This window comes from Sturnira hondurensis, unplaced genomic scaffold, assembly GCF_014824575.4.
Source record: "Sturnira hondurensis isolate 20B ecotype Veracruz unplaced genomic scaffold, ASM1482457v3 Scaffold0002840, whole genome shotgun sequence".
NCBI classification, from domain to species: Eukaryota; Metazoa; Chordata; class Mammalia; order Chiroptera; family Phyllostomidae; genus Sturnira; species Sturnira hondurensis.
In genome coordinates this window covers 2200157-2221283 of record NW_028075471.1, presented here as the reverse complement: position 1 = coordinate 2221283, position 21127 = coordinate 2200157, and the positions used below count along the sequence as shown (strand labels likewise).

Genomic DNA, 21127 nt, shown 5'->3' with positions numbered 1-21127 from the left:
TGCGCATAGGCAAAGTAGAGTTTTTTTCTTCTTTCTTTTTTCCCCCCTTCCTTCTCTCTTTTCAGCAGCCCTTGGTTCTGCAACTTAAAAAAATATATATATACATACACATATATATATATTTTCTTCTCTGAGAACACCAAGGGAAAGAGGAGTCCGGAGAGAGGGAGAGAGAGAGTGCGGTCGTTGGCCAGAAGGGCCGGGGGTGGGTGGGGGGGGGACGCGGTCGCTGCGGTCGGTCAGTCTGTCTGCGGGTCACAGGATCGCGTGGAAGTCTGCTGCAAACTGCGCGACGCCGCCCCCGCCGTCCGGAGTCCGGTTCTGCGCGGACGCTGCCGGCGAGCTCCTCCCGCCGCCGCCACCGCGGTGCCCTCGACCGCGAGCCGCCCGCCTGCTCGCTCTCCCGCCCCTCCGGCCCGGGCGCCAAAGGCGGAGGTGGGCAGCCTCGCGGGCCATGGACCTCCTGAGCTGAGCAGCCGCCGCGGAGCCCCTCACCCTCCCCAGCCCCACGCCCTCGGTGCCCTGGCTTCGCGTCGCTCCCCGCCCTGGAAAGGCGGGGAAAGGAGGGGGATTAACCCGAAAAGAGAAAGAAGCGGGTGGGGAGGGGGAGCCCGTGTCTCCCCTGGGGCAATCGCCCTGCGAAACCACCGGGAGGCAGAACGTCCGGGGACGACTACCCATGTTGCGCCCGCTTTTCGCCAAATCCTAAAATGAAAGGACAAAAGTTGGCGCTGACTTTTACGGCTTGGATGGCGACTTGTGCGTTTTCAGCGGCATCTCTCGGAGAAAAAGCCATGCGCGCCTGATTGTTCTGTGGCCCCAAAGCTGCAGTGTGTGTGCGTGTGTGTGTTTGGGTGTGCGTCTGTGTGTACACAGACGTCCACACACTCGCGACCGCAAGATCAGCGCCTGGAAGCAGACGTTTCGGCCACAGACTTGGAGAGGAGGAGCTGGAGATCAGGAGGGCGTGAGCCGCCAGGAGTTTGCAGAATCCTTGGTGTGAATGAACTGGGGGCACCTGGGCGCCAGCATCGCCCCCCCTTCCGCCCCAGGCCAGAGTTGAGTAGTGGGGCATTTTTTCACCCTCTTCTGAAGAATTTTTTTTATTATTTGTTGTAAAGTCTTTTGCACAATCACGCCCACATTTGGGGTTGGAAAGCCCTAATTACCGCCGTCGCTGATGGACGTTGGAGAGGGAGCGCCTCGCCGCGGAACAGTCGCCTGCGCGCCCTCGTCGGACCCGCGACTCTCTAGTTGCGCGTCGGCCGGGCCCAGTCTCTGCTGCGATCCGGCGGGCTTCCGCGCTCCCTCGGTTCCTGGGCGCATCCCGGCGCTGCCCCGGCCCGGGACCCCAGACTCGGACTCCAAAGACCGCTTCGGCTCCGATTCCCTGCGCCTGCCTGACGCGCCCCGGAGGACCCAGCAGCTCTGTGCAGGACTGTCCCCTCAGGTTTAACCCAGCCGCTCCGCTTGGATTCCTCCGCTGCCCTTCCTCTGGTGGCGACTTCCTCTCCGGACCCCCTCCCCCTCGCCATGAAGGTAGGTGTTCAGTGCGCCGCCGACGCTCGCCACTTTTTTTTCCTTGACTTTTTTTTTCTTATGGAAGTTAACTGAATCCCTCCACCACTCCCCACCTCTTCCCATCCCTCCATTTCTTCTACCGCCTGAAGAGGCTGGAACTCCCGCGGGAATGGTAGGGACTCCTACCCCTTCGCCCCGCACCTCCTGCGCACTGTCTGTGATCCCCGTAGATCTCATCTTGCCCCTCTAAATGTTCTGCAAACCTTTCCGACTTTGGAGAAAATGTGGGGAAGAGCCACGGCAGAAAAACAGTGCGGTTCACGGATGACTTCCCTTTGGCCCTGAGAAATTCGAGTGTACTTACTATGTATATTTCAGAACAGGATTATGATTCAATTCAGCAAATATTTACCAACTGCCCACTGAGCAGGCACCGAGAGGGTGTGTGGCCAGGGCTTGGAAAGGAGTAGGGGGCTCCTTGGTTCGGAGACTGGGTAGCTGGACCAGGGGTCGACTGCCGCAGAAAAGCGGACCCCTGGCCCTCTGCAGCTGGTTCTCTCGCGGAACCCTAGTGCTGCGGGCCCTGTACCTTTAAGAGTGCCTGGCGGGGGGCCAGCGCGCACCCCGGCGCGGGGAGCAGGGTCGCGTTATTAGCATTATTAGCCGCCACTGGGTGAGCTCTGCCACTTAGCAGCGGTGATGGGGGCAGGGAGTGCTGGCAGTGGTGGCTCTAATCCTGTCCGCTGGGAAATCGCGCCCTGGCCCCCTGCGCGGAATCTGCCTTGTCCTTTGAAAACATTTGGGCCTCTGAGTTGGGAGAGCGGCCGGGGGGCAGTTTGTGAACTCTTGTTTGTTTTAATTGTCAGTTGTATGTTAAAGCCGAGTCACACACTCCGAGGGTCACTGAGAGTTCACTTTTACAAAAGTTAGCATATCTTCCTGCAATATAACTTGCTATTTTCCAAGCACTTTTTCCTCTGTCTGTCCTCAAAGCTTCAATCCTTCCCTTTTTGTTAATCTCTCCAATTTTAAGTTTTCTAGAAATATGGTTGAAATTAGAATTAAAATGTTTCTTAAAAGCAAACAAATTCTCCTTTCCCTCAAAAGCGGGTTTTAAAAACCCGAAAGCTTGAAGACCCTGCGGCCTTGCTTTACTTTCTAAAACCAGTGTAGCATCGAGGCCCCTTCACTTCTCTTTCTTTCCACGGACAACTGGTTTGGAAGTCACTTGTAGCCAGCGGTGGGATCACACATCCTCAGCCCCTGCCCTACTGCCCACATTCACTGCGGCTCCAGCCAGATTTAGTTTCTAGACAGCCTCTGCCAAGGGAGTTCCGAGAGGGTACTGCTGAGAGCGCGTTAGCGGTGGAGAGGCGGCGGAAATTGTTTGTCCGAGTGTGTGCATCTGTGCCCTGCGTGTGTGGGGGGGGGAATAAAAGGTCAGTTTTTCTTGGGTCTTGGGTATCCTAGCCTTAGTCCCGCACGGCCCCACAAAGGAGAACCCCACCTCCGGAAGCCCGACCCGAGAGTCTTTTACCGTTTTCCTTCCCTGGTAGGTGCGCTTTGGTGCACAAGGGGTTAGTTGAGTGCGCGCGGAGCTCAACTTTTCCCGCAGCCTTTTCTTCCCCGAGGAGCGGTGCCGGGTGCCCCCTATTGGCTGCCTTGAGGTAGGACGCCTCGGAGTCGGTTCTTTGGTGCGAGTAGGTAGCTGTTCGCTTCTAGCTCCCACCTCTCACTTCGCTCATTCCTCCAAACCACCATTTCCCACTCTCTCCGGAGGGCCCCTTAGAGGCCCCCAGAGGACCAGCTTCACTGCTTCGCCACTGCAATACGGAAGGAGGCCTACGATCTGACCCAGCAAATTAGCCTTGGGCAAGTGGATGAAGAGTTGGTACTTCTTCTCCAAAATGCAGAAACCAGAGCGTCGGAGGTCTCGGGTCTGGTCCTGGCGCCCTTACCAATTTTCTCTGTCATCGGGACAAGTGTTGCTTTCCCTCGCCCTAAGATTCTTCGTCTATAAAAACATTGAAACTGCCTCTGAAGTGGGGGGAGCACGGTGGAACTGATGTTTAATTTTCTTTATCATTCGACCAGACACTGATTTTCCTCTGGACAAAGTTGAGAGCCTGTGCTGAGAGAGATAGACATTCCCTGTGAGAAGGTAGAAGTGGTGCGTGTGAGAGAGAGAGAAAGGGGGCGCGGGGTGGGAGGGAGAATCTTAGGGTGTAGAGAGCCTCGTCCCGGGTATGGACGAGGGGAGGCAGCGCAAAGGACTAGAGGACTAGATTTGGCTACTGTTCCTTCCTTGGAGAATCCCGGTTACCGAACCTGCTGTTGCTTCTGAGTCCGAGCGGTCAGAGGCTGCTCAGGTTCCTTGCACTGATTTGGGCTACAGGAGCTCCCTCCACCTTCTCTCCCCCATTTCAGTCCACCCACCACAGCGCTGTGGGTACGCCTCGGCCGCCCCCCACCCCCGCACCCAGGCTACAGGCGTGGGGGAGCGCTGTTTCCTTGTCTGCTCCCCCAAAGCGGACCTCCTGTCAGCCTTGGGCCGCTCAGCCATCATCATCCCCTCCCACTTCTCTCGCCGTTCCGAGGCGGGACGACCCAACGTTCTGGCTGCAACCGTTTTTCTCCATCTCTGTGGCCGCAGTTTTCCCCATTTCTCTCCTGGCTTCGGGGAGAGATCACGGTGGGGAAAACAAAGTGTATTTCCCACCAAGGGATGCAACTCTTGGAGTCTCCTACCCCTTTCGATACCGCGAGTCCAGGTCAAACACGCTTCCTCCAAGTTGGTCTCCCTCAACATTTCCACTCCTAGAGAGTTGGAGAGATCTGGCCGAAAGCAGCCCGGTGAAGGGGATGTCCAGACCAAGAAAGCGCCGGTGACCGAGGGTGGAAGATCTTCGCTTTTTCTTTGTGGAATTTCTTTTGAAGGGCGGCGGGTTTGCCCGTGCGTTCCGATGCTTCGAGTTGCGCGCGAATGCCTGCGAACTTGTAACCAGTAAGACGGTTTCCTCTCTCTCACCCCTTATCACTCCCCACCCGCACCCTAGTTGATTTTTAGAAAGGGTTAGGAACACCTTTAATCCAAAGCGAAACCTGTGGAGGAGAGACAGAATAAGCAGCCACAACAATGAGCTGTTCCGGATTGGAAACAGCAGTACGAGGACGTTCTACCCCCCCGCCTCCCCTCTCCTCTGCGCTTGAACCTCTCAAACACACCCTCCTTCTCAACACACACAAGGAACAGGTTTCGAAGAACCTTACAAAGTCCACTTTAATGGGCCCTCTAAATGTTCCAAAACACTTAGTCCATTCTTTGGTAAAGTCAGCTTTTGCTTACAACAGACTCCGGTTCCATTTCGTTCTGTCTTTTGGGATCAGGTCTCTTGGTAAACAAGGCAGGGATGTTTACTCAACAGTCCACGTATTTATTAGTGAGTTCGCTGTGGGTTCCTTCAGCGTTTCAAACTTGTGGGGCCTTTTCTGGATTGCGCGGGGTTTCGAGCGGGAAGAGGGCCAAGGTGTTTCCCGGTGAGCGCGCGGGGTTAAGTGGAGACGCCACTCGCCCGACTCTCCTGCGGATCTCCTTGGGGAAATCTTTGGCTAACGCCCAGCCTGCAGCTGGGGAGACCCGAATCGCTGAGACCCAGTGGCCCACTCCCAGTTGGCCCCAGCTCTGGGAAGGGGTGGACTTCCCTCGGGGTCGTCGGCTGAGAGTGGGTTCGGTTTGTGTGGCTTTGCCTCTAACAAAGAGATCCGCTGTAATCCTCGGAATCTGTTATCAATTTCTCCGCTGCCCGCGCCCCGCCCCGCGCGCCCCGCCTGTCGGGAGGCTAGGAAAGTGCGCGCGGCCAGCAGCAATCCGTGCAGCGGTCTCGGAAGCTCATCGGAGCGTGTGTATTTGTGCACGCGTGTGAGTGTAGGAAAGTGCATGGATGTACGCGCGCGCGGCTTCGGCCTATGGGGACCGTCGACTTTGCAGCTTGGGCCGCAAGCGAAGGCAGACCCTGCAGCCCACCCCTCCTCCCCCGGAGGAAACTTGACACTTTGGGCGGGGGTGGGGAGACCTAGACGTCTCTCTCCACTGTTGGGGAAACCCCAGGTTTCTGCTCTCCGGGATGCGCCCACAGTTTAGTGATATTTTGAGGATGAGTGGGCCATGGGCGTGGAGCCCTAGTTAGCGGGCACTGGGGACCACATTAAGCGTTTCCTCTCGGAGAAGCCCGGAGGTCTCCGGGCCAAAGAGGCGGCTGTTCGGGAAAAGCCGTGGCAAGCTCCTGAGTCTCTTCGTGTTCCCAAGGCTGGCCAAGTCCCCTCAGTCCCTTTCACCGCGCAGGTTCCAGGGCAGGCCCTTCCTCTGCCTGGAAGAGGCTCACCTATCCTTTCCCAAGGAAGGGATGCCTGGGGAGCTGCGGAAAGTGCAGCGTGTCCGGGTTACACTTATCAGAGATGTAACAGGGGATTTCGGAAACCTGCTCCTCCCACCCGCAGCCGCCACCGCCTTGCTCCGCCGCCGCCTACAGGTGGAGAAGTCACCACTGGGGAGAAAAGGCAGCGGAAGCTTCCAAGGCGGCCTCTGCCCCGAAATTCTTGACGACTGGAATCTGCCTCCCGTCCCTCTGCGCCCTGGAATTTAGGGGCTTAGCTGCGGCGCGGGAGCCTGCCCATCTCTGGCCCCGTCGGTCGGAGGCTCACTTGAACCAGCTCTGGCCTCACCCTGCACCCTCACCGTTCGGGACAGAGCGAACTGAATCTTAATTGGGCTGGAGGGTGGAATGGGGGTGTTCCAAGACCAGGCTCCCGATGCCGTGATGGTGAAGCGGCCGACAGCTCCACACCAGGACCAAAGGAAACTGGAGTCCCCCTTGGCTTCCTTTCCCTTTTCTCCTTGGCAGCCGCCCGGACTGGGGACGGGAGGGGCGGGAGGGGGAGTGAAAAAGAATTTAGAGGAGGATTGTGGGGAGAGCAGCCGGACCCAGATTAGATCCCCTTCTTTCCTATAGGATGCCATCCTTTCTCTGGAATACTCGAAGTCCCCGGGAGTGCTCCGCTTTCCGGAACCCTTAGCTGGAAGAGCAGCGCTCTCTCCCCTTTGACTAATATGCCCCCCATCTCCTTCTTCCCGCTCCAATCTGGCAGAAGAGCCAGCTAAGGAAACCCAGGCTGCCCTTCCCCCTCTGGAAGTGGCTTCGCCCAAAGCGGCCCGTAAACTGATTATGAAACATACGATGTTAATTCAGAGCTGCATTTCCCAGCTGGGCACTTTCTCGCGCGCTGCTCCCCCGGGCCTCGCCCCCCACCCCCTGCCCTTCCCTCCTGCGTCCTGCCCCCACCCCCACCCCACCCCCACCCCCGCGCCGGCCACCCCGCCTCCTTCGCAGCCGCCGCCGGCGCGCCGCACTCTCCTCCGCGCTCCTCTTGCCCTTGGAATTAATTCAGGCTCCACTTGTTGCTCGGCCCAGGTCGGGGAGAGGACGAGGGTGGCGGCGGGTTCCCAAGTGAATTCCCGTGGAGGGACTGAGCACAGCGCGAACTAGAAGGGAGCGAGGGGGTGCGGGACTCGAGCGAGCAGGAAGGAGGCAGCGCCTGGCACCGGGGCTCTGACTCAACAGCTTTGAGACATGATTGTAATCGCTGCCGTGCCCCGCGCGCAGGATCCCAGCGAAATCAGATTTCCTGGTGAGGGTGCGTGGGTGGATTAATTTGGAAAAAAAGAAACTGCCTATATCTTCTCATCAAAAAGTCACGGAGGAGAAGCGCAGTCCATCAACAGTAAACTTAAGAGACCCGGATGCTTCCGCTGTTTAAACTTGTATGCTTGAAAGTTATCTGAGAGGCAATAAACATCTGCTCCTTTCTTCCCTCTCCAGAAGTCGATTGGAATATTAAGCCCAGGAGTTGCTTTGGGGACGGCTCGAAGTGCAATGTCTTCCAAGTTCTTCCTAATGGCTTTGGCCATATTTTTCGCCTTCGCCCAGGTTGTAATAGAAGCCAATTCTTGGTGGTAAGTTCATTACATGTGCATATTTTACTTTTAAAAAATACTCATTTGTACGATACTGCAATATTTAAGCTGAATCATGGCTTTGGGCACATATAATACATTTTATTTACATGTATTTTAAAATAAGAATTTTCTTTTAATTTGCTAATATTGTAAACTTTATCTTCAGCTCCGTAAAGAATCAGAACCTGCAAATCTAGGTCTTCCTTTACGAGGCCCTTGTTCAGATGTATACTGTAGCAGATCATATAATAAAATGGAACCAAAATTCAATTATCTAATAATTGAAACCTTAGCTATTAAATTTACTTTTTGCCACCCCTAGGTAGTACAAGTGAGTTCCACCTTTTATTTTCCTGTCACTTGAGGTTATTCACTTTCAGGGTCTAATGCAGGGGAAGTTTTAGGAAGACAGCTAGACTCCAAGTCAAAAAGTATTTAGGTTCAGACTTCAATCAAGAAAAGGTGAAACTGAAGTAGCCAGAAGTCCCTGAACGAGGGTTTCTTTCTGGTAAGGCCCTTGGAGATAGGCTGTACTATATCCAGAGGATTATTTTTGACGGCGTTCTGGATATTTTTTCCTGTAAATGAACAGTGTTTTTCGGACTGTCAAACATGACTCCTGTTCACTGGATACCCTGTCTTGGGTCCTTCACCATCGTATATAAGGAGCCCTTTTAAAATGCCCAGGGCTCGGGGAATTTTCTTCAGTTTATATACTTGTCCCACTGATCTTCCATCAGTCAAAAGGAACTGCTACGTCCCAGTCCCACCCAGGTCTGATTGTGCCCACTTGTGGCATTCGTGTGTTTTCAAGGCAGATCGGTCCAGTTTGTGGAGGGGAGTGAGTCCAGTTCTTTAAGGTCAGAGGCTTGTCCTGAAACCAGTGTTTGCCTCGTTTCTGAGTGGGTCTTGGAAATACTGGTTCAGGTACATGGCGAGGGGGGGCGGGGAGGAGGTGGGCAAGGAAGGGAGTAAAAACTCTAACTGAGTAGCCAGATGTCGGAATGGGGACTACACAATACCTCCGTTTTCTGAGTGGAGCTGAAACAGAGGAGTTTTATGAAGCCCTTCTCATACTTTGTCATGAGGACAAGCAGGAGAGAAAAGCATCTGTGTGCTTAGAACTATGTCTTGCTGACATGCGTTCTGGGGGCCCACCTCAAGAGTTCACGTAAATCTTGAATGCACATCTCCCCCCACCCCTTCGCAGGTCCCTAGGTATGAATAACCCTGTTCAGATGTCAGAAGTATATATCATAGGAGCGCAGCCTCTCTGCAGCCAACTGGCAGGACTCTCTCAAGGACAGAAGAAACTGTGCCACTTGTACCAGGACCACATGCAGTACATCGGGGAAGGCGCGAAGACAGGCATCAAAGAATGCCAGTATCAATTCCGGCATCGGCGGTGGAACTGCAGCACCGTGGATAACACCTCCGTGTTCGGCAGGGTTATGCAGATAGGTAGGAAACCGTTTAACATACTTTTAAATATATGTAAGCTTTTCTCTTTGAAAAGTCCTTAGGGTTTACTGATCAGCCTGGTCAGCAGGGCATCTTCCAGCAGAGCAGTGGCTGGGGGGATTAGTGTTACTGTTGCCACTTGTGTTAATTCCTGTTCCTACACTTGGTTCGCCTTTTGGACTTCTTTAACCCAATCAGGAGAGAACATCTAAGACACCTTTGTTTTATTCGGAACACAGACAAGAGTCATGTTGGTTACAATAGAAGCGGCATACTTATTTGGCTTCTCAAAAGTAGATGAGGAAAGCTGAGTCATTTATATTCGTTTAAGCGTCAAAACTCTTAACTGTAAGCAGTTTCTCAGCTTAAGCTGCAGTTCAAATGGCCCAAAGTAAAAATCGTCATCTTTCCGAATGCTGGGCGTGTTGGAAAGGAATCAGGGTCTAATGCCCCTGATATAGATAGTCCCTGAGGCTAGAGAGGTACATATGTTAAAAGCTTTATTTTTAGTTTCAGAAAGAATTTTAATTAGAAGTAGTCCAATTTACATTTGTGATTTTGGCAATTGATCTGATGTAAAAGCACACACTTCAGACCTCAACCTAGAAACTTAAAAAAAAAACACTTTAAATGCATCCTAGTCCGATTATTTTAAGTGTGTTGCTAAACTTGTTATTCCATTGGGCAGGAGATGACATTAAAACTAGACTAAAGGCAAAGAATTTGAAAGATCAGTTCGCCTCTGGTCTGGTTTCATAGCGTAAACTACTATCCGACAGATGAGGTCCCATGTCTGTTTTCTAGTGTGAATATTCTAGGTCTCTTTACTCTGATGCAAACAAGCCCTTATAATTAATATGACGGCAGTGACTCCTAAAATAAAAAGTAATTTATCAAGGCAATTAACTGTTTATACTGACTGAAGATAAAAAGTGGCTTAGTATCCATCATGGATGGATAAAATGATTTTTTTAAAAACCCTGAAAAGTGCATTCATGGAGAACAAAAAAGAGTTGTCAGTGGATGTTTGAGCGGCTTCATGGGCTAAAATAATACAGGACTGGAAGCCAGTTCGCTAACTGAATGGGAAAATGGTCTGAAGCCCCAGCCTGCAAAGTTTCATAGGGCTTTGTCCTTCCTGTTAATGATTAAAATGTGCTAATGTATATACTGGGATCAGAATCTAGTTCAGCTTCAGGAACACAGGAGTTTTTCCCTGAATATAGGCTGCCCTATGGAGTTAACTGGGGGTGTGGTGGAGATTTGATTCCCCTGCGTTTTAATATTGTGAGTGAACAGGACACTTGTTTTAAAAAGTTATATCAGAATAGTAAGTTGTCAGCTTTCCCCCCTAACATTTGCTTATATGTTCCCCCTAAACTGCCCGCCTCTCAAAGTATGGGACCACTTTTTCACAAGTTATACAAGTTAGCAAAAATCATGCACCTCTGATGGTAACCAGAAAGGAAAACAGCAATTGGAACTATTTTTCTGTGTAGTCGCTGGAACACAGCTTCGATTTAAGATCCTCTTCTCTTCTTTGTACGTAGCCTGTTTGGGGCCAAAATATTCAGAATAAGCTATCCTTTGCTAAGTGGATTTGAGTTCTGCTGGAGATTTATTTAAACTGTGGTCCAAGATTCAAAGAGCCTGCTTCCTCAGGGAACAAGCAGAACCCTTGGTACAAAGGCCTATGTTTAATTGTCCCTTGCAAGTATACTTTCTGGTCCTCAGCTGTGTGGTACTACCATCTGGATGGAAGAGAAGTGGGTGGGACAGCCTCTGAGGGAGCCCTGCTAGATGTGATCACCCAGTCAGCAGCTGTCCTGGGAAGATGCAGCAGCTCCCTGGCCAAAAGTTCCCCAGGTGCTTGGGCCCTCAGGACAGAAAGCTGCTGCTTGGGGCTTGTGTTGGAACACCAACAGGGCCTTCTCCATTTATTTAAAATAAAGTTGGAGAGAAGAAGAAAACAATAGTTTTTGGTGGAAAAGTAATATGAACCCAACCCCAACTCTCCCCCAGTGGGAGAGTTACTTCGCTTTCACTTTTCTATTCAAGGGTGCACTGAAGAAAACGAGCTAAGGGAAAGTTCAGAACACCTCTAAGGCTGAAAGGTGTGTGTGTGTATGTGTGTGTGTGTGTGTGTGTGTGTGTCTACTCCAAAGCACTTGGTACAGCAGGGACATGGCCAGCCATTCTTGTCCGTGAGAATCTGACCCTGTGATCTGGCCAGTGTCTGAGAAACTCAGGGCTGACACTTCCAACCCCTCCTCAACTCATTTTTCTAGGGTGCCAGTTGCCTTGAAGGCACTGTACACAATCGCCTTGTGAAGTGTTCACTCTTCATTTTGGAAACTTCCTCATTTTTCTTCATGCTACCCTTTCTTCCAGCTTTTGTCTCTGCCTCTTCTTTGTTTCCATGCCGTGAAAAGATATGTCAGGAAGGCGCCATTTTTAAGGAGCGTGAGGATGGGAGCGGATGTAGATTTGCAGGGAGGGAAACCTGACTGAGGCAGCAGTGTTCCATCCAGGGTGACTGTATCCACAGGCTATTAGCCAAAGGGCACTTTTCAAACAGATATTCTCCCTGTAGTGACCAGTTGGCTTAGAGACTTCTACCAGGTTTGTATTTTGGGCCAAAAAAAAAAAAAAAGAATGGAAATGCTCAAGATAGACTTCTGGAACAAACAGCATTATTGTGTTTTGTATAAAAGACCTTTTATGCTTTGTATACTCACAAGACAGTGTCTTATTTTCCTGTATCTCTGAAGGATTGTGTATCTATTCTTCCTCTAGCTACCTCTTCATTCTGTAAGCCTCCCGTCCAGGGCCACAGCGTTTTCTGTGTTATGTGGTAATCCCTAAATAACTCCCTAGAATCTGTCTTCCCTCCTCATTTCTCTCCACTCCCTCCCATGTTCTCTGCCTCACCGATTCCAGCAAGATAGATAGATGTCACACCCCACAGGAGCTTTCCAGATCCTCCTTCCAGCCACCAGCACATGCCTCAAGTTACTCTTTTTTTTTAAAACGTGGGAGGGAAGGTCTGAGAGGAATGGGAACTGTCGCCATTCCTGGGAGGGGGATCACAGATAGCTGTGGACTGAGACCGTGGAAGTCCAAGGAGAGGATGGACCCTGGAATTGACACAGCCACCCCCCTGCAGAGTGACCCTGCTGGTTGGGGCTGAGTTCTGTTGTCAGCTGTTTTGTGTCACTCCCTCCATGGCAGCTACTGAGCAAAAAAAAAAAAAAAAACGGTTAGCAAGCCCTTTACGTGCAGGAGAAACTGATTCTGGTACAGGGATTTTAATGCCAGAAGGGCCCATTTTTTCCTAGGCAGCTAGTTCAATATCCTGATTTTACACTTGAAGAAAGTGAGGCCCCCTCATCTTACCCCCCAGGCCCAGCTTCAGCTGGCCTGGTGTTAACCCTTTCTCTCTCATAGTACAACATTGTTATTAAATGGCTTCTGTTACGCTAAAAATGTCTTCATGTACAGGTGGAGGTTAATGTAACCTATGATGACCTTCAATTTCCTCCCTGCAAATACGGCTCCTATATAACTGTTTTACAGGGAGATAGTCTCTGCAAGCTTTAGGAAAGGAGAAACCGATTTTCCCCTAGGTTTGTACATTGTTGAGGAGTCTGGTGAAGGAAGCAGCACCCCCTTCCCTTTAGATTGTGCTTTTTGTCTGCTTGCTGTCACTGTAACACTTTGAGGCCCAGGCTGTCAGGGAGTCACAGTAGAGGCACTGAGAGACCTGCAGGCCGTTTCATGAGTAGATGCTCATCTAGGAGGAGAGGTGTCAGTCCAATCAGCGTGGGATTCAAGAAGAGGTAGTTCATGGGTAACTTTCTAGAGATGGGTTTAGAAAATGTCCACTGGGAAAGTCTAGAGCCTTGTCCTGAGACACACTTGGTGCTGCAGGAGAAGGTCGGGAGGTGAGCTAGAACTAGTGTGGCTGCTGTGGTGTCTGGGTGCCACCAGGGCCTTGAACTCTCGGAGTCTCTACGCCTGGCAAATTCTATGCTCCTGCCCCCTGTCACTCAAAATGAAAGTAATACAGTGACTAAAATAGATGTAAGGAAGGCTACCCACATTCTCAGTTTTCCCTCAATGACTTCTTTCATGTGCATTTTGGAAATAATATGTATTTCCAAATATATAATAATAAATAATATTTGGAAGTTTCCAATATTTTCAAAAGGCTTGTAGAGAAAATCAGCCTGGCATGGCTTAGGAACCTCCTGTCTTTGGCTCTAAAATGCCAGAGCAAAAGTATCAGGGATGTGACACTTCTTTGTTTTTTGTTGCTTCTTTGTGTTTGGGGATGGGGTGGGGAGGATGCTCTTAGCTTCTCCCGAAGAAGGGCACAGTGCCTGGGTGTATGTTAGGGATGGGGCCCTCCGTGGTCCCCATACAGGGACAGCACGCGTTCACGTGTTCCCGCAGGCTCTCCTCTGCCCCTTCCTGCCATCTCCACCCACACCCTTCACTTGGCCACGGGCTGTTGTGTGGCCGGGGCTCCCTCTCCCCAGCGGCCCTGGTGACCCACGTCCTCGCCCGCAGGCAGCCGAGAGACGGCCTTCACCTACGCGGTGAGCGCAGCGGGGGTGGTCAACGCCATGAGCCGCGCATGCCGGGAGGGCGAGCTGTCCACCTGTGGCTGCAGCCGAGCCGCGCGTCCCAAGGACCTGCCAAGGGACTGGCTGTGGGGCGGCTGCGGGGACAACATCGAGTATGGATATCGCTTTGCCAAGGAGTTCGTGGACGCACGTGAGCGGGAACGTATCCACGCCAAGGGCTCCTACGAGAGCGCGCGCATCCTCATGAACCTGCACAACAACGAGGCCGGCCGCAGGGTGAGTGCCCCCTGTCGAGTCCCACGCTCGGTCCCTCAGCCTTTGTTCCCCCTACCCACCCACCAAGAGGGCCCCTTCCTGTCTCTACCCCTCCCGCTGCCACTCTGTAGGTTCCTGCCTCTTTGTTTCTCTGTCTCCAACCCTCTTTCTATCTTTTCTGGTCTCTTGCTCTCTCTCTCTCCCTGTTTGTCTTTCTCTCTCCCTCTCCTTGCTTGCCTTCCTCTCCCTCCTACCCCTGGTCTCCCCAAAGCACACACAGGCCACAGGCCTCTTTAGAGAGGGGCTCACACCCCAGACAGGCGTCCTGGGGGTGAATTATTCCTGCTTTGGCCTCCTCTGGTCAAGGAGCTCCTGCAGTTGTCTGACAGAGATCTTTCTCTGACTTTTAAATTAATCCCCAGTGTATTTGGCCAGCCCATCTTAGAAGTAAAAATGTCACCATTTGCCCACCTCCTTGGAACAAGTCTGTGCTTGGACTTAAATGGGGGAGAGGGAGTTCTTTTTTGCCAGTAAGTGCCCAGCAGAGAAACCCTCACCCTAGCTTCCAGGGCTTACTTTTCTTTCTCTTCCCTATGTCATTAGATAGCAGGCTTGATGGACTGAGGGCTTTTTTTTTTTTTAAAGAGCTTTTCTAGGAAAACGACAGCATTTTTGGTACTCTGACCATCAGGGCAATTGTGGGTGGCTCTGAAGAGACCAGGGAGCTGCTTAGTTCCCCGAGAGAATGGCCTCTGCAGGCCCGCCTAAGGGTGCCCATTCTGCTCTTTCCCTTCCCTGGTGGGGACATGAAATATTTCTCCACAGTAGTTAAAGAGACCCTGCCCCCTTTCCCCCCTGTGGTTAAGCAGTGGCACTTTATGGCTGCTTTAAAATGAAGGGGTGAAAACTTTTCTTAACTTTGGCAGCATTGAAAACCAGGGCCATTATTTTTTTCACAGAACCCAAGGTAGGTGCCAGGAACTTTCTGGTTAGAGATTTTACTCTTCTGTATCTTGGGGTGAGGAAAAGGGAAGATAATCACAAAGTAAAACATCAGGACTGGAAGGAGGCTTAGACCCTCTGGCTGCACACTCTGATTTTACAGATTGGGAAACTGAGGCCTTGAGAACCACTTCATGGCCGTAGGAAAAATAGAGTAACATATAAATCAGGTGCTTTTTTAAAAAAACTGGAACTCATACATCTCAGTTTAGGGGCGAAGGGCTATAGGTTTTGGAATTAGAGAGATCTAGATTAAAATCCAGTTCTGTCTGTTCCTGAGCCTCAGTTTCCACATTTCCACATCTGTTAAGTGGCCATGGCATTAACTATCTCAGAAATTGTCTTGAGGACTAACTGGGATGATAGAGGAGATTGAGCTGTATGGAATACCGATATGTGACTATTTCTGACCTACAAAATAACAGTTTCCTATGGTTCGATTGAGGGCCTTGGTTCATTGCCAGCTGGTAGTAAAGTACTTGATAAATGATCATTGCTAAACATTGTGAATTAAAAGGCATAGAGAAGTCAAAGATTATCTAGACAATTCCAGCTAACCTGTCTTCTCAAATTTGATGTTGAACCTTTGGTAGTGTCGGGGAAAGACTGAATTCTGCAGATTTTCGCCTGGGCTGCCCTGCGCCGAGGGGGCGTGGCCTCTCCTTTCCCAGGCCGCCCACTGCTGTGGCGTGTGCACCGCGGGGGACTCCCTCTCCCCGTGGTGGCCTGGCCTCTGCTCTCCGCATACCGTGTGCCTCGCACCAGAGACCAGATAGGCCTCCAGGACAGAGATCTGGCCACAGTCTGGGCCCGTTTTGCCCATATTTGGTGTTTCATCCATCTCTGGAGATTTCTTACCCTTCTGTCATGTAGAGAAATCTTCAGGGGCTTAGCAACCAAGGAGAACAGCTCAAGGGATTTCCAGGTGGAGAGAGGGAATTTTGCATGGTTGGAAAAGCAACTTTAATATTATAATTTCATTTTAACATCTGAACTTTTTTAATAGTGAGGGTTCTCCCTCCCTGATAAGTTTTATCATTTGAGCAGTGAGCTGAGCTTGTATCCTGGTGGATGAGGTTACATAAAAGTTTTTCTCTAGGAGTGGGGGTGGGACAGAGAAGTTGGACACTATGCATATAAATCATATTAGCATCTCCTCGGGACATAGCTTTTTATTTTCCTCAAAGGGGAGTGAAGGTTAAATATGTTTGCAAAACTCTTCTTCAGACTAGCTGAGTGCCTGAAATGCTTTATGCCAAGGGAATACACTCGGCCCCCTTTTAAAGAAAGCCCCCCTGTGAATCCCTGGAGGTAGAACATGGCTGTTCTGGGTGGAAGGAGCCTTTTAACTCACTCTAGACCCCAGGTTTCTGCCAAGAGCACTCAGACTCTGGAGGGTAACTGGTACAGGAACTGGGCTGTCAGGGCTATAAATAGGCAGCTGCTACCTCCCAGACTGCTGGGCACAGTGCTGTGGGGTCAGACCTTAGGTCAAGGTGACTGGGAAGGACCCAGACAACATGCCTTTGTCACCCTGGAGAAAGACCAGATTTACTGATTATATCCTGCATGTCAAGTATGTTCCAAGCATCCTCTAATTTTATCCTTACAGCAGTGCTATGAGGCTGATGCCACCACAGTCTCCTGCACAGACGGAAATGGAGGCTCTGAGAGGGGCAGCCAGTTGTCTGAATGCAGGGACAGAATCAGAACAGAATCCGTGTCTGCCTGAGTCCAGGATAGGTGCTCTTAGCCTAAGCCGTGAAGGGAGGGGTTAGGGATTGTTGGAGAAGCAGGAGGGAGAAGCCCTGAGATCCAGGCTCAGTTCTCCCACATTCTAGCTGTGTGACCTGTGCAGGCCACTTACCTTCTCTGTCACTGTGTCACCATCTAATTCAGCCCATATTAAAACATTGTTGGGAGGATGAAATGAGATTAAGAGTACGACTCTTAATATAGTGCCTGACACACAGCAATAATAGTAATAGTGAGTAAAGACCTGAACCTTGATTTTACCTGGGCTGGACCCCTCAGCCCTACGACTTACCAGCTGGGTACCCATGGACAAGCCACTGAGCATGAGCTTTAAGCCCACCTTCCTGGGTTCAAAGCCCAGTACCTGGGTAAATGACTCACCTCTCTGGGCCTCATTTTCCTTCTCTGTGAAATGGAGATGGTAATAGCACTTCTCTCAGAGGCTGTTTGTGGGGATCAGCATAGGTGGTGTTGGCAAGGAATTGTGCACAGTCTCTGGGATGAGTCTTCAGGCTATAATAGTTGCTACTAACGTTATATTTCTGTAAAACAGAAGCCACTGGAACAATTTTTTCTTGTTCCTATTAAAAAACTGTGGCTGTTTATCGTGATGATATTTAATAATGAGGGGCTAAAACATTTTTATTTTGTAGACTTTTTAAAGCAAGGAACACAGACTTCCAGTAGTGAAGAAGGAGAAGAAAATAGCCCAGACTCTAGTTCTGCTGGTGAACGTGGCTCCACCTACAAGGTGGAGAGTAGTTTTGTTAGCAGAGCCCTGCTTGCATTTGGGCACCGCCCGTGGAGTTTGTAAACTGACTGTCCTGTCTTCCCACAGACCGTATACAACCTGGCCGATGTAGCCTGCAAGTGCCACGGGGTGTCCGGCTCCTGTAGCCTCAAGACCTGCTGGTTGCAGCTGGCCGACTTCCGCAAGGTGGGCGACGCCCTGAAAGAGAAGTACGACAGTGCGGCGGCCATGCGGCTCAATGGCCGAGGCAAGCTGGTGCAGGTCAACAGCCGCTTCAACTCTCCCACCACGCAGGACCTGGTCTACATTGACCCCAGCCCGGACTACTGCGTGCGCAACGAGAGCACGGGCTCGCTGGGCACACAGGGCCGCCTTTGCAACAAGACATCCGAGGGCATGGATGGCTGTGAGCTCATGTGCTGTGGCCGCGGCTATGACCAGTTCAAGACCGTGCAGACGGAGCGCTGCCACTGCAAGTTCCACTGGTGCTGCTACGTCAAGTGCAAGAAGTGCACGGAGATTGTGGACCAGTTCGTGTGCAAATAGTGGGTGCCCCGCTGCCCACCTGTCACCCAGCCCCGTCCCCAGGACCCACTTATTTATAGAAAGTACAGTGATTCTGGTTTTTTTAAAATATTGTTTTATTTCCCCCCAAGAACTGCAACCAGAACCATTTTTTTCTGTTCCCATCAAGAACTCTGTGGTTTATTATTAATATTATAATTATTATTTGGCAATAGTGGGGGGTGGGAACCAAGAAAAATATTTATTTTGTGGATCTTTGAAAAGGTAAGGCAAGACTTCTTTTGATGGTATAGGATGAGGGGCAAATAACGCATACCCTGACTTAGTTGTGTGCACATCTAGAAGGTAAAGGAAATACATTTTCTTTTTCTCAACCGTGGAGTCATATGGGACACGTAGCATCCAGTTGGAAGGGGGTGATCCAAATCTATGCCTCTGTGACCAAAATGAATTGTAAATGCTCTGGTGAAGGCCTTGAGAAACAAACAAAGAATGAGAACCCACCCCTTCCCCAGGGGCTATCAGCCTGAAACATTTTCAAAATGGTAATATAAAAATGTAAGAGTGAGAGCCTTATGTCCCTCAAAGAAAAAAAGTGCATCTGTGTCTCATGTTTTTCAAGCATTCCATGTGCAGATGGTCCTATTCTAACAGCTACTGAAATTTGGGGAGCAGGGAGGAAAACCCCAGAAATTTAAAAAACATAAAACTCCTATATTAAGACAATGGTTCGGAGCTGTTCCCAGAATTCAGTGATCAGACTGGGAAAGCATGCCCAAATGACTCTGGGTTGTAGACTTTTTGTTTGGAGAGGGGCGGGGGAGGGTGGCATGACTATAAAGGAAAATTTACTGTAATTTTCTTAGGGATACCTGGTTAATAAATGATAATAAGGAAAATAATAAACAGATTCCATTCACAGACCTTCTGCCCAGACGACAAAGTAATTGCATGCAGTTCAGTGCTGGGCCAGAGCAGGAGACCTGTTTGAGGGAAAGGGTGAAGCCTGCCCTCCCACTGGACCCCACACCCTGTCCGACCCCTCCCTACTGCTGAGGAGGCGAGGCTGGCCGCCCTGCCCACGCCCAGCTCCACCTCATCCCCTTTGATGGCAGGGCAGGAGATGCACCATTGGGAGCTCCGCTTGGAAAACAGTTCACTACTTAGGGATTTTTTTTTCCTAGAACTTTGGTTTTTGAGAAGCTGTAGTTTTATATATTTTAATAACATTACTTGGCCAATGGAGTTCACAGAGGTGTTGCAGCGTTTCACTGTTATGATCCTGTGTTTAGACTCTCCACTCAAGCTTTTCCTATTATACTGCAGGTGAACCCTAAAACTGTTCCTAGTGTACTTGAACAGTTGCATTTATAAGGGGTGGGGGTGGGAATGTGGTTTAATGGTGCCTGATATCTCAAAAGTCTTTTGTACATAACATATATATACATATATATAAATATAAATGTTATTATATCTCAGTGCCGCCAGTGATTTAGAATTACACTTCACTCTGGGGTTATTTCTTGGTCGAGAGCATTGTTGTCCTTCATTGCAGTGCATTGGGATTTTTCCAAAAGGTTTTTGAGTTGACCTTGGACTGTGGCCCTGATGTGATGCTACCTTTAGCATCACAAAACAGCCTTGTTTCTGAGGGATCTGGAAGGTATTCTTCCCTGATACGTTTGTTGGTTTGAAGATTAGTTTTATCTTCCCCTCCCCACCCCCTTTTCTCCAACCTCCATTTCTGTACATTTTCCTGAGAGGGCATTACTTGATCGTCATAGACTTGGAAATGATGAGTGAGTCAAAACTTGGAAGCATGGTCATCATGTCTCTTTCCTTAGCTCATTTTGCAGAGTTTGCAAACCGGTGCCTAGTAGACCTAGCAGTACCTATTTGAGTCCCTAAGGAAAATCTAGTTCATGACATATATAGCTAGTCTTTACATTTTAAAAAACCGGATACCTCTTTCCAAAAAGTGCCATCAAATGTGTTTTTATATCCGACTTACATGATTCTAAAAGTTTGGAAAGGTACACATCTGCAACCTTTAGAGGCTTGGTAGCCTTCACATCACCTCAGCCATCGGTGACTCTTAATTTATTGCACAAGGATATTCACTTCCCCTCAGTTGCAGTGAATTGCAAGCAAAAAAAAAAAAGCACTAATTAGTTTAAAATGTCACTTTTTTGGTTTTTATTATACAAAAACCATGAAGTTTTTTATTTGCTAAACCAGATTTTGTTCCTTTTTAGTGATTCATGTTTATGAAGAGAGTTGAGTTTAACAATCCTAGTTTTTAAAAGAAACTATTTAATGTAAAATATTCTACTTGTCACTCAGATATTATGTATATCTTCTATGGCCTTTATTCTGTACTTTTAATGTACATATTTCTGTCTTGCGTGACTTGTATATTTCACTGGTTACAAACAAACATCAAAAGGCTTATGCCAAATGGAAGATAGAATATAAAATAAAACGTTACTTGTATATTGGTAAGTGGTTTCAATTGTTGTTCAGATGATTCGTGTGGAGATTTTTTGAGAAGCTATGAGGGAGAGTTTAGGGTGACTACATGTCAGAATAACAGAAGAGCAGAGAATTTTTACCAAAAAGCAAACTATTTGGAAGCTTCAAAAGATTTCTATATGTAACGGAACAAAAGGGGAATTCTCTTTTCCTATATGTGTTCCTCAAAGAAAAAGAAATCAAGCAGATGGCTCAAAGCTGGTTATAGGATTGCTCACATTCTTTCAGCATTATGCATGTAACTTAATTGTTTTAGAGCGCGTTGCTGTTGTAACATCTCAGAGAAGAACTGAAAAGGCACATGCTTTTATCCATGACCAGAGCTTTAGTCCAAAAAAATGTATTTGTGTTTACCACTGCGACTATTGCACCTCTCTATTTGAAGTTACTGTGGACTGAGTGTCTCTGTACCCCTTTGAAAGTTATTTGATGAAAAAGCAAGCCTCAATCTGCAAAGAATGAAAACTCATTGGAAACTGAAGGCTCGTTGTGTTAAATGCAATTGATATGGGTTCTCGTGCTTTCCGAAAGCGTACACCGAAATCTGGCCGGAGTTGCCCAGATTGATAGGTTAGCCGTTTGCTTTTTTTCTTTTCGGATAACCTTGTAACATATTGAAACCTTTTAAGGATGACAAGAATGCATTATTCCACAAAAAAAAAAAAAACAGTAGACCAACATATAGAGTGTTTAAAATAGCATTTCTGGGCAAATTCAAACGCT

General features: G+C 49.4%; 1 protein-coding gene across 3 annotated transcripts; it reads left to right on the top strand.

Annotated features, from left to right (window-relative positions):
* The first annotated feature begins 1179 nt into the window (after window positions 1-1179).
* On the top strand, window positions 1180-20829 carry WNT5A (Wnt family member 5A). Of its 3 annotated transcripts, none has more exons than XM_037040697.1 (5): window positions 1180-1539; window positions 7398-7531; window positions 8745-8995; window positions 13568-13860; window positions 17435-20365. In XM_037040697.1, exons 1-5 carry the CDS (start codon window positions 1534-1536, stop codon window positions 17891-17893), a joined length of 1143 nt encoding a protein of 380 aa, XP_036896592.1. In that variant the 5' UTR covers window positions 1180-1533; the 3' UTR covers window positions 17894-20365. The 3 variants fall into 3 exon arrangements, with proteins under 3 accessions (XP_036896592.1, XP_036896594.1, XP_036896593.1); XM_037040699.1 differs by lacking the exon at window positions 1180-1539 and adding an exon at window positions 6886-6989 and having other exon boundaries at window positions 17435-20829; XM_037040698.1 differs by lacking the exon at window positions 1180-1539 and adding an exon at window positions 6996-7206 and having other exon boundaries at window positions 17435-20829.
* The last annotated feature ends 298 nt before the right edge of the window (window positions 20830-21127 follow it).